The sequence below is a fragment of the Pogoniulus pusillus genome, chromosome 18, assembly GCF_015220805.1.
Source record: "Pogoniulus pusillus isolate bPogPus1 chromosome 18, bPogPus1.pri, whole genome shotgun sequence".
Taxonomy (NCBI): Eukaryota; Metazoa; Chordata; class Aves; order Piciformes; family Lybiidae; genus Pogoniulus; species Pogoniulus pusillus.
Window position 1 is genome coordinate 7,378,549 of NC_087281.1, and position 17,917 is coordinate 7,396,465.

Genomic DNA, 17,917 nt, shown 5'->3' on the forward strand with positions numbered 1-17,917 from the left:
TGTGATGGTTTGGGTGTTCCCTGCCCCCCCCACGCTTTGGAAATCACCCAGACTAGACTCAGCCAGCTCTGGAAATTGAATGAAGCTTATATTTACAGCTTAGCACAATATACAAGCAGTATATGCAGTTATAGACAGAAATAGATAAGGTAAAAGGTAATAAAGAAACACAACAGCCCTCCCAGAAACCTGAGTCCCCAGGAGGGGCTCCCAACTGCCCTTCCATCTTCTCCCACCCCTCTCAACCTTACCCCAGTCCCAAGGAAGAATGAAGGTTTGGCCAGGGGGTTAGGAAGCAAAGTGGATTAATCAGAGAAGCAGCAGAGAGGCTGGAAAAATATGCAGCTCCGAGCTCCCAAGCAGAAGGACTCCCTTATCTATGTTTGGATTTTTGTTCTTCTACCTCTCAGCAAGCCAATGAGAGTAGACATCACCCTTGTTTTCCTTTCACAGCCTGTAATCTAGTTCTTCTCACCAACACATTCTAGCTAGCTTCAAACTAGCACACAACATAACAAAAACTAAGTTATTTAAAGACAATGAATTAAGATTAGCAATGTATACATTATTATATTGGAAAACTATATCCCAAAATACAGAAAAAAAACCTATGTTTGCCTTTTAATACAGGAAGAACAAATTAAATTAAACCTAAGGAGTTTGCTCAGTGGCTTACAACACCATCAGGACAGTTAGTGTAACAGATTTGGGGAGACAGCATTTTTACTCTCTTTTTATCTTCCAACAGAGTTGTCCAAAATGAAGCCTCCATAGGGCTGGCACTACAGATAGCTATATCTGTCCATAAACAAGTAACTTTTCTGCAACTTTCAGTACTCTAATAACTGCATACTGAGATCCTTGCTGGATGGAATTTCCACTCCTGCTGAATTCTTCCAAATACTGAAATCTCCAAAAATGCTTGCTGCATTTTTCCAAATAAATTCCAATTTCTACCAGTCCTGCATGCACTTCACAGTTACCCTTTCCCAATATGGCTCAACAGTATTGCACTTCTTCTGTGACATTTTGAGTTGTGCATGCCTTCAAGTAACTTTGAGTGCCAGTTGCACTCCCATCTAGGTTTAAAAGAAATACCTTCACACGAATGAAGCAATATTTGATCTTCCGTGTGTCAGCACCAACATCCAGAGTGCTATCAGGATCATTATCTTCAAGATATGTTTCAATTAACTCATCCAACCTGGAAATTTTTAAAGAGGAAAAAAAATCACAAACAAGGAAACAATTCTCTAATGTGTCAAATACAATGTAAGATTTATCAAGCTGACTTGATATTAGTAGGCTATTTTCCTTTGAGGACCATGCAATTCCTTTATACTTTTTGTTCCTGATACTAAAACCTAGATTTGATACTAGAGATTCTACAACTCTGTATCAGAACACGCTTGCACATGCACATGAATAGCTGTAGAAGAGCATGTAAGAAATAGAATCACCAAATCATCCAGGTTGGAAGAGACCTCCAAGATCATCCAGTCCAACCTATCCCCCAACCCTAGGCAGTCAACCAGACCATGGCACTAAGTGCCTCATCCAGGCTTTTCTTCAACACCCCCAGGGATGGTGACTCCACCACCTCCCTGGGCAGCCCATTCCAATGCCAATCACTCTCTCTGGGAAGAACTTCTTCCTAACACCCAGCCTAGACTTCCCCCGGCACAACTTGAGACTGTGTTCCCTCGTTCTGTTGCTGGTTATCTGGGAGAAGAGACCAACCCCCACCTGGCTACAACCTCCCTTCAGGTGGTTGTAGACAGCAATGAGGTCCCCCCTGAGCCTCCTCTTAGATAATCTATTTTTCTCATTGTGCTGTTTTGGCTGTGAGAGTCGATTTTCTTCATAGTAGCTAGTAAGGGGCTATGTTTGGCTTTGTGCTGGAAACAGTGTTGATCACACAGGGATGTTTTCCTTCCTGCTGAGCAGAGCTCACACAGTCAAGGCCCCTTCTGCCTCTCACAATAGGCAGAGGGTGCACAAGAAGCTGCGAGGGGGCACAACCTGAACAGTTGACTCTTCTGTGCACATGTTGCGGAGCAAAGGTAATATAAAATGATGGGGTAAACAAGGTTCTTTTTTATAGAGGACTTTTCCCACCTCAGTCATAGCAGATTAAAAAAAAAAAACCAACAAACCAACAAACCAATAAGAAACAAAGTATTTTTGGTCAGTTGATTACCAGCAAATAAAATGAGCAAAAAGAACAATCCCCCAACTAAAATAAAAATTAACTGACCAAAAGACCTAATAATGAAATAACAAAAATCCTAGTAACAGGTATCTCACTCTCACTGGACCTGAAACTCACATAAAGATGATCTGTAGATTATTGCCTGAAGTTGAGGACCAAGAATTCCATTTCACACCAGAGACACCTTTATAAGAAATACTAGTCCCCTGCTTTCTCACTGCTCAGCTTATTAAGTTGGAGTGCGCTCAGCTTGATGGGAAAAAGCAATAATGGAAACCATTGAACTGAAATTCAATGGAAACCTAATTAAGGGGTTAGCTATAAACATAGAATTGAAAATTACTGAATTGCTTACAAGTTGCACTTAAATGCTTCAGAGAAAATATGCATCATGGATCTTTATTTCAAAAGTTGGTGTTCTTTTAATGGAAGATGGTTGATTTATCTAATTTTGAGGGGATTTTCTTATACTGGTGAATTACATAAGAAAAGGTTACAGGCACCATCCCTGGAGGTGTTCAAGAAAAGACTGGATGAGGCACTTAGTGCCATGGTCTAGCTGACTGGCTAGGGCTGGGTGCTAGGTTGGACTGGGTGATCTTGGAGGTCTCTTCTAACCTGGTTGATTCTATGATTCTAATCTGAAATAGACTATCCATAAAATGTTTTCAGCACAAGTACCTAAATAAGGAAATAAATCCCTATGAAGTGCATTTTAGAAATGATACAGTCTCTCAGTATCAAAATAAACATTAAACTAACAGTCATTTCTTTGCTGTGGTTAGTAACATTATCAAGGCAGCTGCTTTATTCATTAGCTTTAGCTTACTACATCTCTCAATCATGTTTCCATGCAAAATTTGTGCTAATCAAATACAGACCATCGATAATCATAGATGGCATGGGATTAGAACTAGATGATCTTTGAGGTCCCTTTCAACCTAAATCATTCTATGATTTCACATGTGTGATAGTTTGAAGCAAGTGTGGGGGGGCGGGTAAGAGCCCAAACCATCACAACATGTTAGGAAAAAATACTTAAAATCAGCATTGGACAAAAACCATAGAATCATAGAATCAACCAGGTTGGAAAAGACCTCCAAGATCATCCAGTCCAACCTAGCACCCAGCCCTAGCCAGTCTACCAGACCATGGCACCAAGTGCCTCATCCAGGCTTTTCTTGAACACCTCCAGGGACGGCGACTCCACCACCTCCCTGGGCAGCCCATTCCAATGCCAATCACTCTTTCTGGCTACAACTTCCTCCTAACATCCAGCCTATACCTCCCCCAGCAGAGATCTACTGATCTAAAATGGTTCTCTCTTTCCCCCCTTTTTGTTTGGGTAGGTTGTTAAGGCAAAGGAAATTACAGACCATTAAACATTTATTAATGTTATTACAGTAGATGAAATGTAAAAAGAGGATTTCTCCTAAGTCTCCATTCTTCCATTTAGGGTTGCAAGTTTCTACCCTAAAAACAGCAGGCCTAACATACACTAATAAAAACCAAGGGTGTGCTGAAGCTCGTTGCCAGAACCCTGCTGTATAAGGAAGAATAGTTTTTCCAACAGAAAATTCCCTGAAGGAGGAAGAATATGAAAGCATCAAAGACTAATTTTCTGTGAAAAACAGCAGTAAACAAAGAATAGAGTTGTCTCAGTGCTCATTAAAAAAAAAAGAGAGTAAAAAAATCACACAGACACACAAGTTTCTAAGTCAATGCCAAGGGAACAGTATCACATCATTGGTGAGATTAACATAAAAGTAATTTTGATAGTGATCTTATACATAACAACATAGCTCAAAAAGAAAGGCATGCCAGTGTTGATCCCAGCACTGTGCTTCAATTATGGTACCAGACTCTGAAAACACAAGCTGGGTCAAGCATAGATCTGTTCTTATGCTGATGCAGTTAAGAAAAAAATTAAAGCAGAACCAGTCTTAAATAGTTGGGGTGGAAATGTGGTAAACTAACAGTACTCTCTGTTAGGGACTGTGAATCAGTCCCAAATTCTTGGTCTAGCATTTCCCTCTTTTTAGTTGTTTGTTGTTGGTTTGGGTTTTTATTGTTGCTGTTGTTGTTTTTCCAAATATAAACACATGATGTACTGCAGCTCACAAGCAACTTTTACATTGTCAACTTAATTTCTCTTCTGTTACTTTCTAAACATCAGGAATCCTTTTAATTAATGAAGCCTGCTTACTCTTTAGACTACCTGAAGGGGCATTGTAGCCAGGTGGGGGGTGGCCTCTTCTCCCAGGTAACCAGCAATAGAACAAGGGGAACACAGTCTCAAGTTGTGCCAGGGTAGGTATAGGCTGGATATTAGGAAGAAGTTCTTCACAGAGAGAGTGATTTCCCATCCCAGGCAAAGCCTGGATGAGGCACTTAGTGCCATGGTCTAGTTGACTGGCTAGGGCTGGGTGCTGGGTTGGAAGAGACCTCCAACATCATCCAGTCCAACCTAGCACCCAGCCCTAGCCAGACAACTAGACTAGGTTGGACTGGATGATCTTGGAGGTCTCTTCCAACCCGTTTGATTCTATGATTCTACATAGCAAATTTTATCAAAAATGCTGTGGAGAATAGAAAGGGAAGGTATTTCCAGACATTGTGGTTAATGGCATGACAAAAAAGGTAAACCACATAGAATACATCTAAGCTTACCCTGAGAAGTGCTATAAGAATACACTGATGATGCGTAGGGCACATGATAGCAGTTGCCTAACACAAGTGACATATACAGAGAGTAATGTATTCTGTACCCATAAATATCTGCTCAATGCTTAATTTAACAGAAGTGGGTTAATGCCTGGATGAAATAAAGGTAACTAAATAGTGGAACTGGTTACCTAAGCATTTGTACAATGCCCTCTGCAACTGTAAAAATAGTTTTATTAACATAGCCTTGGAATAGGCTGCATTGCTTTGGTGTAAACCTGGAGCAGGGAAGTAAAAGCATTAAGTCCTTAACTGTCTTCTGGTCCTACAGTCTGGAAGATTTTTTTTTTTTTCACTTTAAACCTCTGTACAGTGCTTTAACAACTGAAAAAAAAATGAATCTCTTATGGGCAATAAAGAGATCTCCTTTCTACTACTGATTACAATGAAATGAAAAAATCTAAACACAGTGCACTTCATACTTAAGTGTACACAGTGGGAAGTTGAGCAGTATTAAAGTGGTGTGCTACAAATTTGATGAGCTTCAGTTTCATACTGAAAATACATTCTATGTCAGTCTATAAGTAATGCTATTAATCATACTAGCAAGTGAGTTCTAAGAAAAAAAAAATCATGAGACCTTCTAGATGCCTCAAGAATATTTTATCTGCCTTTTCACCCTGGTTGGGCAGGGTACAAGAGAGCCCAACCACGATATCTGCCACAACACTCACTAGGAGTAGAAATCAACAGGTTTTTGAATGCCATGAACATTTTGCTAATATTAGAGTCAACAATTAGGATTTATATGCTGCCCCAGCAGGAATCTGAAGATTCTATATTCAAGGTGGCATGAAACAGATGATTTCCCCCCCCTACTTTTATTAAGTTCATTTGTTGAAGGTGAAAATTTAGAAAATAAGGCTGCTAGTTTTTTTAATGAAGTCAAATAGTATCCTAGACAGATGAATGCTTAGCAGTAAAGACTTGCACTGCACAGTACACATGCATGCACCTCCTCTTACAGCCACAGTACCCACTTTTTAATCAGATGTATAGGCAAAGCCGTTTTTGTTCTATTTTATGTGAGGACAGCTTTCGGAATTCAATGGCTTCAATGTGGCAAACAGATGTAGTTTACACAACTGAAAATCATTCCAATGATGAAATGAACACAGATCTAAATCTTTTATTGTTAAGTCAAGGGGAGTTTTGGCATCGGCTCTAAAAAGAGCAAGACTGGCTATATATAGGGAATAAATGCCTGCATTGATGCTACACGCTAAGTTTTTGTTGCAGAGAAGAAACATGTCAAGTAGCTTGCCAAGTAGATGATTTCCTTCTACAGTCCTTTATAATAACAAAACTAAAGCGCATGCATAAGGAAATGCTACTCTATCACCTAATGTTTGTGGCCATAACAGTAGTCATATTCTAATCACTAGAGTATATATAAAAATTAGCAAGGGAATACTAAGCTTCAGCTTACCAACATTTGAAAAACACAAATGTCTGTAAGGAGAAGGTAGCAAGAAGTAGGCTGAAGATGAGCCAGCAGTGTGCCCAGGTGGCCAAGAGAGACAGTGGCATCCTGGCCTGGATCAGGAACAGTATGGCCAGTAGGACAAGGGAGGTTATTCTCCCTCTGTACTCAACACTGGTCAGGCCACACCTTGAGTACTGTGTCCAGTTCTGGGCCCTTCAATTCAAGAGAGATGTTGAGGTGCTGGAACGTGTCCAGAGAAGGGCAACAAAGCTGGTGAGGGGCCTGGAACACAAACCCTATGAGGAGAGGCTGAGGGAGCTGGGGGTGTTTATCCTGGAGAAGAGGAGGCTCAGGGGGGACCTCATTGCTGTCTACAACTACCTGAAGGGAGGTTGTAGCCAGGTGGGGTTGGTCTCTTCTGCCAGGCAACCAGCAACAGAACAAGGGGACACAGTCTCAAGTTGTGCCAGGGGAAGTCTAGGCTGGATGTTAGGAGGAAGTTGTTGCCAGAGAGAGTGATTGGCATTGGAATGGGCTGCCCAGGGAGGTGGTGGAGTCACCGTCCCTGGAGGTGTTCAAGCAAAGACTGGATGAGGCACTTAGTGCCATGGTCTAGATGGCTGAATAGGGCTGGGTGCTAGGTTGGCCTGGCTGATCTTGGAGGTCTCTTCCATCCTGGTTGATTCTATGAGAATTTGAAATAAAAAGAAGAAATGCAGGACAAACATAAAAAACTGTTCAAGGAATTATACATGATTCATATGTATTGTGTAAAATGTCACAGATTATTAACTAGACGCAGAAGCTCAGAATAAAGGTTTTCAGAAATCAAAGTGTCAAAAGATGCAGGCAGGTATTTAGTGATACTTTCACAAGTAGTTCAGCAGATGAAGCGCTCAAGCAATGTCATCAAGTATCAAAAAAGCTGCCATGATCAGGCACTTTTGAATGTGCTTGGAAATCACCTCGAAGATGTTTTTCAAACATCTAAACAATCAAATTAATCTATGCTGTTTTTCCTTCAAGCACCTCACTAATATGACTTACACTGTATTTCATCACCTTTCTTCAAACCATGTGACATCAGGTGAAAGGTAAACTTTCAAACAGTAGAAAACAGGACATCATACAGCTTTCTTCCTCTGACCCCTCCAGTGAAACAAACTTGCTAATTGTTGAATTTAAAATTATCTCTCAATAGTTTTAATGTAAAAGGTGATCACTGTGAACATACAAATATTTTCCACTTTCAGTGGCCATGTGTGATGGATTGGCTGTTCCCTGCCCACTTACACTTTGGAAATCACCCAGACTAGACTCAGCCAGCTCTGGAAATTTGAATGAAGCTTATATTTACAGCTAGCACAATATGCAAGCAGATATTTACAATATATACAGTTATAGACAGAAATAGACAAGGTAAAAGGGAATACAGAAACACAACAGCCCTCCCAGAAACCTGAGTCCCCAGGAGGGGCTCCCAACCACCCTTCCACCTTCTCCCACCCCTCTCAACCTTACCCCAGTCCCAAGGAAGAATGGAGGTTCAGCCAGTGGATTAGGAAGCAAAGTGGATTAATCAGAGAGACAGCAGAGAGGCTAGAAAGAAGTGCAGCTCAGGCAATGCCCCAAGAAGAAGTGCCTTATTTATGTTTGGATTCTTATTCTTTTACATCTCAGCAAGCCTATGAGTGAAGTAGACATCACCCTTGTTTGTCTTTCACAGTCCAGTTCTTCTCACCAAAACATACCAGCTAGCTTCAAACTAGCACACCATGGAACAAAATAGCAAGATTTAAGAAAAGTATTTCCCTGTACTTTAAGCATGCAGCTTCAGTAGCTGCATTAGCAATCTCAACTTCTTGTGCTGTCACTAAGGATTTTGTAACATTTAAGAGAAAAAAAAATGCCCTCTAGAGAAATAAATTGATTTAAAAGGATTCTAATGCTAGCATCTACGCTAGAAGTTAGTGAGACATTTAAAGACTGTTTAATAGTTAATATAGCTTTTCTCTTGAATATTGTCTACACAGCTTATGTCAGACAGTCTGCTAACTGCTACACCAATCTACCATTTGCCAAGCTGTGTTGACATAAGGCAGGGAAATATGATTCTATTTCTTCCACTTTGCAACTGAAATTGAACAGTGATATCAGCAAATAAGAACATTTGCTCTGCTTTGTAAATGAAACCATTTGTTCAACAGCTTAAGTATGAGTAACTGTTAAAGTTCTATATTGTACAACAGTGCAATATTGTTAATACCATGATAGCATACAGATGTCACAACACTGAAACAAAAAAAAAATGAAAGACAGAAAGAAGTAATGAGAAACCCAGGACTTGAGTGAGATGAACAATATATGACTGTTGAAGTAAAAAATAGAAGCCTTTGTAATAACATATGTATCTGAAAGAAATAAGGTAAAGTTATTAATAAATTAAAGTGCTAAACTCGTACTTCTGATCCTGTTCCTAGAGAATTCCAACTGGCAAAGTCTTTGGAAGCGTGGGTGCTCTGGAACACAGAACCTTGATTTGAAATCCTGACTTTCTGGGGGCATGTCGTAAATTGCTACTGAGCTCATTTGTGACAACAACAACAGCAAAAAATCCCCAATGATTCAAGCATAAAGGGCGCTCCCTTTCCCTTTGGCAAGCTTCTAACAACAACAACAAAACAGGTAATTTGAAGGCCATTTCCATCTACTCTAGAGCATAACACAGAAGCCTGTGTAAGTGCCATTTCCTTCTGTTTGGGATGCATGATGTTATTTTTCTATTTTTTAAAATTAGTCCAAAATGTTCCTTTCTCCTCTATCCCAAAAAAGAAATTAATTCTCCAGCTCAAAGAAATATTTAGAGATCAGCCTTTTACAGCTGTGGAGGTAGACAGTAAGATCCAAAGCAAGCAATCCAGATTTTGGAAGCATTTTATGGACTACATTCTGAACCACTTATGTAGTTTAGATTGTTTTTTTTTATGCTGTGCTTTTTAAATAAACAAAAAGAGAGCAGCAGAACACATGCATCTTAACATCTGTGAGAACACAATAATAAGATAAAAAATATGAGATAGTAATATAAATGCTCATCATTTAACACAGAATTCTGAAATAAGAACTAGAGAGATGTAACTTTACTCACAGGACTGATAATCTGTGTTGTATTAGCGTGTAGTGCTCACAAGAGTAGGACAAGGGAGGTTATCCTGCCCCTGTACTCAACAGTGGTCAGGCCACACCTTGAGCCCTGTGTCCAGTTCTGGGCTCCTCAATTCAAGAGAGATGTTGAGGTGCTGGAGGGTGTCCAGAGAAGGGCAACAAAGCTGGTGAGAGGCCTGGAACACAAACCCTATGAGGAGAGGCTGAGGGAGCTGGGGGTGTGCAGCCTAGAGAAGAGGAGGCTCAGGGGGGACCTCATTGCTGTCTACAACTACCTGAAGGGACATTGTAGCCAGGTGGGGTTGGTCTCTTCTCCCAGGCAAGCAGCAACAGAACAAGGGGACACAGTCTCAAGTTGTGCTGAGGGAAGTATAGAAGGAAGTTGTTGCCAGAGACAGTGATTGGCATTGGAATGGGCTGCCCAGGGAGGTGGTGGAGTCACCGTCCCTGGAGGTCTTCAAGCAAAGCCTGGCTGAGGCACTTAGTGCCCTGGTCTAGTTGAGTGGCTAGGGCTGGTTGCTAGGTTGGACTGGATGATCTTGGAGGTCTCTTCCAACCTGGTTGAGTCTATGATTCTAAGTGCCTGTGCTGGTTTGGGGGTTTATGTTTTTTTTCAAGTCAATACTTTTGTTTGGACTACTCATTTGTACACTCATCATTTCATGTGAACAAACTCTCCAGATAAAGAGCATCTTCAAACTCAGGCAGCCAGTCTTGATGAACAGAAGAGTCATAAATACCTGCCATGTTATCCATTGATAGACTCTAACTGCAAGCAGAACACTTAGATGCTACCTGTCGATTTTCATAAGCGAGCAGTATATTTATGGACAGGAGGCTCAGATAGATGTGAACCAGCATGTTCACAAATACTGACACAGGAAATCAAGCTCAAAATGTATGTATTCAAAAGCACAGAAAGAAATTTTCAGCCAAGTAGTGCCTTTTCATACTATCATTCCATTAGAATTCCATTTGGGCATTTAGTACAGTCCTACTTTTCCTTTGGGTATTAAAGACTTTTAGCAATTGTGAGCCATTCACATTTATATGACTGTGCATTTTCATAGCAAAAATCAGCAGGATGTTTCAGGAAGTAAGATTCCCAACTGCAGCCTAAACCCACAAAATTATTTCCAACCCCCTAATCTGCCTATAGAAACTAGAAAGCAAAGAAGACCCCAGGAGAAAATCCACACAAAGGATATTAGGAAAGTCCATCTTTAAAAGAATATATAGATTTAAGTATGTCTGAATACAGTCAGAAAGAGACATTAATCTTCTGAAAGACTAGTTCTGTCAGGATAAAAAGGAATTAGCCAAAATAAGTGTTGGAATGATACAGCTATTGGAATTTGAAACACTGGAACATAAGCCATGGACAGGCAAGAGTGCACGAGCTCAGTAAGTGCTGAGTTGAGATAAAATGGAAAGTTGGAATGACCTTAGAGAATGGTGTAACAAATACAAACAGATGTAAGGCTGGAGCCTGTGGTTTTCACCTATCTCTGCTGACTTAGATTGCTTAGACACAATGCAGGTGTTGCTGAGAGAATATGATGAATGTCTATGCCAATTAGTATGTAATTTCTAACACAAGTACCTGTAACCAATTGCAGTTTAATACAATTTGTAGCCTTCTGATGAAAGGTATAGAAACACATGTTTGGAATGCAATAAATGGAGTGGATTGGTTTGTATGAGGCATCTTCTCCCTGTCTCTTCTAATGCCCATAGTATTCAGCCCGTGGTGAATAAGTGCATTTAATTTTGCATGTAAAGCCAAAGAAAGACACTTCTGGGTTCCTTCTTATTCTTTCTGTGGATTGATGTTGGCACATTTGGTGCTACCTTATAATGCATTTGGTGCATGAAACTCACATACATTTGGACAGAATGGTAAATTAATCTTCTAGCCAGTTAATATTTTACCAATAACTATGTTGAAAGGTACTCATATTAGTGGTGTAAAATATATATTATATATATACACACTCACATATACTACTACCTAGTTCATTTTTAATACAGATGCCATGTAGTTTCTATGTTAAAAGAAAACAATCAAACTCAAGAACTAACAATTAACGCCAATCTACACAAGATACTCAGTGCTCAAGGTAGCAGCTTGTCCTGAAGTCTCAAGAACCTCCTGGATGTCAGAGGAAATTAGCACTACCAGCCTTTTTCTTGACCAGTTTGGAGAGAAATTTGGGAAAAAAAAACAAACACCAAAAAGTTGTCACAGCTTCAACTTAGTTGTAATTAATATACTAACCAAACAAAATTTCTAGGCAGCTGACACTGTCTTTCAGAGATTAAATAGGTCCACTCTGCAGAATCAATTACTTTTTCAGAACTAGGAATAGAATTCTGTTACTGTGAACATTTAGATCTAGGTATACACTTCTACATTATACATAGAAAGTTCTTGCTCACTGTACTGATCTGTTACAAAAAGGTGCAAGGTGGCAAATCATATATGTGAGTCATAGTATTTGACCTAAGGCATAGATTAATCGTGTATCAGAAAGAGAAGATTTCTCTTGGTCTGTGTCTACCACTGCAGCAGGATGCTTCTCAGCACAAAGATTGTTTCTTCAATTCTACTCAGATTGTATGTGCAGTTTTGAGAAATAGCAGGGTTTTCTTATTCTGCACTATTATACAACATTTACAGCTGTTACACAACATTTCTTTTTGCCTGGCATCTGACAGGCATTCTCATCCTTTGCATTTACTTCACTTCCTCAAAGCTAGGGCTGCAGAATCACTGCCAGCAGCCTGAGAGTGCTTTTCATGGAAAAATACCCTTCTAACCTGGCACCTAAGGTCACTTTATTGTTCACTCAGATAAGTTGAAAATTCTGAGAAGAATGTAAATATTTACACCCACAAATAAACTGATCAAAACCAGAAGGAAACAAAAAGAATATAAGACATTACTGAAGTAGCTCTTCCTGTGAAAGCTCTGATGTTCTTTGCTTGCCAGTCACCAGCGCCAGCTCATCCTTCAGCTCCTGGATCTCCTTTTGCAGCTGGACAATCATCTACAAACAGCAAGGCATAAACCAAGCATCACATACAAATTAATAACCAGTTTATAGTTTCTACATTAGAAGATTAAGTTTGGGGAAACAATAAATTTTGGGGGTTGTTTTTTTAAACACCTCCTTTAAAAATAGTTCAAATGCCTTAAATAAAGCATTTAAAAAATCTTTTTTCCACTGAAGTCTTCCAAACACAGTAAATTCTGTGCATTAGAGGACACAGCTGTAGAGAAAAAAATCCAAAGGATCATTTGCAAATGAGATAATTCAAAATATAGAAAGAAAAAAGTGGGCTGACTCATCAGTTTTGTCTATTAGCAGTGAAAACAATTCAAGTAGAATTGATGTCTTCATTAGGGAAGGGACAACTGAGAACATGAAGTAATGGTTTGTTACTTCCCCCTTTAGAAGCAGAAATTCCAAAATGATACCAGTATTTTAATATTATCTTCTTCTTCATAGAATCACAGAACCAACGAGGTTGGAAGAGACCTCCAAAATCGTCCAGTCCAACCTAGCACCCAGCCCTAGCCAGTCAACCAGACCGTGTCACTAAGTGCCTCATCCAGGCTTTGCTTGAACACCTCCAGAGACGGCGACTCCACCACCTCCCAGGGCAGCCCATTCCAATGCCAATCACTCTCTCTGACAACAACTTCCTCCTAACATCCAGCCTAGACTTCCCCCGGGTCAACTTGAGACTGTGTCCCCTTGTTCTGTTGTTGGTTGCCTGGGAGAAGAGACCAACCCTCACCTGGCTATATCCTTCCTTCAGGTAGTTGTAGACAGCAATGAGGTCAGCCCTGAGCCTCCTCTTCTCCAAGCTAAACAACCCCAGCTCCCTCAGCCTCTCCTCACAGGGTTTGTGTTCCAGGCCTCTCACCAAATTTGTTGCCCTTCTCTGAACATGTTGCAGCACATTCCACTCTTATTAGAATTAGAGCATACTATAGAATATACCAATTGCCACCAACAAAGAAATAGTATAAATTGACACTATGAAATGAAAATGCATTGAAGAATTAAAGATTGTGAAGGTGACTTAGAGAACTATAGTAGACTTTAAAATGAATAACTATTGTTTGAGCCTGTACTTTTGGAAAAAACACTGCTATTTTACCAATCATTAGCTTCCCAAGGCTAAGTTCTACAAGGTGCAGACAACATACAAATCTCCAGGACTAAAATGTGAATAGCTTTTTGGATACCTAATGACTGACCAATTCAATGATGTATTTAATGGCTTAAATGTACTAGAAGTCCAAAAACATTTTTAGAGCCTGGATGAGGCACTTAGTGCCATGGTCTGGTTGAATGGCTAGGGCTGGATGCTAGGTTGGACTGGATGATCTTGGACGTCTCTTCCAACCTGGTTGATTCTACAATTCTCTCTTTTTTCCTAATGGTAATTTTACAGCATTCTTTCTTCCTAGTTAAAATGCTCCTTGGACCAGTCTCAAGGAAGGACTGTACCTGTATGTTTCTTAGCTTTCTTAGCTGTTTAAGTGGAGCAGTGTGTTTTCATCAGGAAGAGAATAATGAAAGTGACTGTTGCTCTTCAGATGCTCAAGAGCCAAGAAAGCCTTTAAAAGATTTATAATGGCCTATTAAAACTCTATCCAAAAGAGTAAAAATAGTAGTTATTACATAGAAGAAAAGACATGGAACTTGCATATATAAAAACATTTAATAGGATCATTCAATACAAAATCCTAGATTATCCTTTGGCTGCTATTGATTATTAGAACATAAGCAAAGCAATGTCCTTCCCTCTGCCCCAAGACCAGTCTCACCAATCTGGGGTCAATTTCTTCATTGAGAACAGCTTCATTCTTAATAAGAGCAACTCGCTGTGCAAACCTGCAAGTTGATATAGATTCCTGGAAGAAAGAGAACAAAAGATTCAGTTAGCTTTGTAGCAAGTGAGTAGAGCAGACTGATAATGAAGTCATCAAACTGCTATATTTTTTGGTATATTTTACATAAATGCCATTTCATACTCCAAACCAAGAATATTCATGGGAAATTAAGTTAGCATTTTAATGACAGTGATGTAAAACTGTCAAATCATAATACAGATTTTATTGACCAAGTCAATCCCTTGTTCAGATGTGTTTCAGATGAGTTCCCAGTGGTCATTAAAGGGTAAGAAAGCCATACTACTCAGAAGGTAACAATTTGAATGATGAGAAAAAGAAATAGAACTAGACCAGTGTGCTAGTTTGAAGCTAGCTAGAATGTTTTGGTGAGAACAGCTAGATTACAGGCTGTGAAAGGCAAACAAGGGTGATGTCTACTTCACTCATAGGCTTGCTGAGAGGTATAAGAACAAGAATCCAAACACAGATAGGGACGACTTCTGTTTAGGAGCTCTGGGCTGCATTTCTCTCTCTAGTCTCTCTGCCATCTCTCTGATTAATCCATTTTGCTTCCTACCCCCCTGGCCCTTCCTTGGGACTGCGGTAAGGTTGAGAGGGGTGGGAGAAGGTGGAAGAGCACTTGGAAGCCTCTCCTGGGGACTGAGGTTTCTTGGAGGGCTGTTGTGTTTCTCTATCACCTTTTACCTTGTCTATTTCTGTCTATAACTGTATATACTGTAAATATCTGCTTGTATATTGTGCTAGCTGTAAATATAAGCTTCATTCCCATTCCAGAGCTGGCTGAGTCTAGTCTGGGTGATTTCCAAAGGCTCTGGAAATTGAATGAAGCTTATATTTACAGCTAGCACAATATACAAGCAGATATTTACAGTATATACAGTTATAGACAGACAAGGCAAGAGGTAATACAGAAACACAACAGCCCTCCCAGAAACCTGAGTCCCCAGGAGGGGCTCCCAACCACCCTTACACCTTCTCCCACTCCCCTTCCTTACCCCAGATGTTGCCTTGTGCCCCAAGCAAGAATGGAGGGTTGGCCAGGGGGGGTTAAGGAGCAAGTGGATTAATCAGAGAGACGGAGGGTGAGATTAGAGAGAAATGCAGCTCAGAGCTCAGACAAAGAGCGACTCCCTTATCTCTGTTTGGATTCTTGTTCTTATACATCTCAGCAAGCCTATGAGTGAAGTAGACATCACTCTTGTTTGTCTTTCCCAGCCTGTAATCTAGTTCTTCTCACCAAAACATTCTAGCTAGCTTCAAATTAGCACAACCTTACTGGAATTTACACTGATGCAATCATCTCCTGGAAACAAAGCTTAAATTCTTTTTGGCAAGAATGAGAATGGAAGTGCATGCACTTGAATTTCAAACTGTGTAAAACTGAAGACAGCAGAATATTTAGAGAAGTGAAAACATTTTTGTTGAAAAAAATATAGCAATAATATACCTCTATGTTTCTTTTGTCTATAGAGAGCGTTGCTATCATGGTAGTCATGCAGTTTCCTCCCAGGCTGTCTCTTAGCACTGAGGTCATCATAGAGTTTCGGTAAGGAATGTGGGACCGGTTTTTCTCTGCAAGGGCAATTATTACCTGAAAGGATAGTAAAAATGGAAAAGACTTCAAATTCATATGCATATCAATAACTGATACACAAAAAGGACAACAACAACAAGAGATACGTTCATGAATTGAAATTTCTGACAACAAAATTTTGTTTATGCACTCAGGTAGCATCAAACTCACTGATTTTATTGAAAGCATTTCAAATTATATTTCAGTGTGCTTTTGTGTCTTTATAGGAACTGTACCTGAAAGACTAGTAAGTTCAATTTTATCATATCCCAGCTTTACACCCTCGCAGGAACATGGAAACTGAACAGAACAAACTAAAACTTATATACTTGCATAAGACACAGGAACTTACTGAAAAATCTTCCTCATATTTTGTCTATTGTAATAATAAAATATGAATAGTATTCAAAATCTTCCTTAAAATAGGCTTTTAAAATTAAATATTCATAAAGCATGTGGTCTTTATAAAGGTCAATACATTTTGGAGAATTATAGAATCAACCAGGTTGGAAGAGATCTCCAAGGTCATCCACTCCACCCTAGCACCCAGCCCTGTCCAGTCAACCAGACCATGGTGCTAAGTGCCTCAGCCAGTCTTCTCTTGAACACCTCCAGGGATGGCAACTCCACAACCTCCCTGGGCAGCTCATTCCAATGGCAAATCACTCTCTCTGTGAAGAACTTCCTCCTAACATCCAGCTTATACTTCCCTCAGCACAACTTGAGACTGAACATGAATGCAATCACCCCTCAGTCTCTTCCTCTCCAAGCTAAAAAGCCCCAGCTCACTCAGTCTCTCCTCATAAGGAAGACATACACCTTCCTTAATCATTTTTGTAGCTTTGTGCCTCAAAACATCCAAAGACTATCTCAGCACTGGAATGAAGATTTCCAAAACACTGCACATTGCTAAACAGTAAGGTAGAAAAGGGAGAAAAGTTTCACTTTATCCTAATTTTACCTGCTCCAAATAATGTAATGACAGGTTGATGTACTTGGCCTCTGTCAATAAATGACCTCCAACTCCAGTCTTTGCAACACGCTCTGATCCAGCAAGGTCTACCAAGTGTAACTTGGAGCGTCGGATAGTTGCGGATCCTGGTTCCTTGCTGGAGATGTGAATAGTGAAAATGCAGTGAGAACGCGATGAGGCTTGGTTCATTGGTGTCTACAATGAGAAGAAGAGTCCTCAGGGTTCATAGCAATACATTTACAATTTTACAGCTGAATAATTGGACAATTAAAATTGTCTATCCTATTTTTAACTACTGTACCTGTAATAAAGATGCAAAAATTACCCAAAAGGATTTACCTAGCATTTGCATTCTGGCTAAATACTTGGGTGACTTTGATCTGGACAAATTGTACTGCAAGCAAACAAACAACTATCCATGTTCCAAAATACTCTTATGTCAGCAGACTCTTATTATAGAGTTTGCTGACATACTTAAGAGTATTTTGGAACACGGATAGTTGCTTGGTGTTGATCTGCTGGAAGGTAGGAGAGCCCTGCAGAGGGACCTGGACAGGCTGGATGGGTGGGCAGAGGCCAATGGGAGGAGATTTAACAAGGCCGAGGGCAGAGTTCTGCACTTTGGCCACAACAACCCCAAGCAGTGCTACAAACTGGGGATAGAGTGGCTGAGAGCAGCCTGGGGGTACTGGTGGATAGTAGCTGAAGATGAGCCAGCAGTGTGCCCAGGTGGCCAAGAGAGCCAATGGCATCCTGGCCTGGATCAGGAACAGTGTGGCCAGTAGGACAAGGGACTAGATACACTATTGGTGGCTTTTCCATAGTCTGCTTTGTTATGAAACATTCTAGGTGACAAAATAACCTGCCCATTGCAGATGTTGAAGGTGTTGTCTTGCTAACCCACAAAGGACATG

At 40.2% G+C, this 17,917-nt stretch overlaps 1 protein-coding gene across 1 annotated transcript in view; it reads right to left on the bottom strand.

Moving 5' to 3' along the window:
• Nucleotides 1-17,917, bottom strand: part of KIF6 (kinesin family member 6) — a 173,192-nt gene that overhangs the window by 118,401 nt on the left and 36,874 nt on the right. Inside the window, exons 7-11 of the mRNA XM_064158320.1 lie at nucleotides 16,992-17,198; nucleotides 15,905-16,048; nucleotides 14,371-14,457; nucleotides 12,474-12,577; nucleotides 1,099-1,204 (exon numbers count right to left, since the gene is read on the bottom strand). Of these exons, the coding sequence (XP_064014390.1) occupies nucleotides 1,099-1,204; nucleotides 12,474-12,577; nucleotides 14,371-14,457; nucleotides 15,905-16,048; nucleotides 16,992-17,198 (648 nt within the window). The remainder of the gene's footprint in view (nucleotides 1-1,098; nucleotides 1,205-12,473; nucleotides 12,578-14,370; nucleotides 14,458-15,904; nucleotides 16,049-16,991; nucleotides 17,199-17,917) is intronic.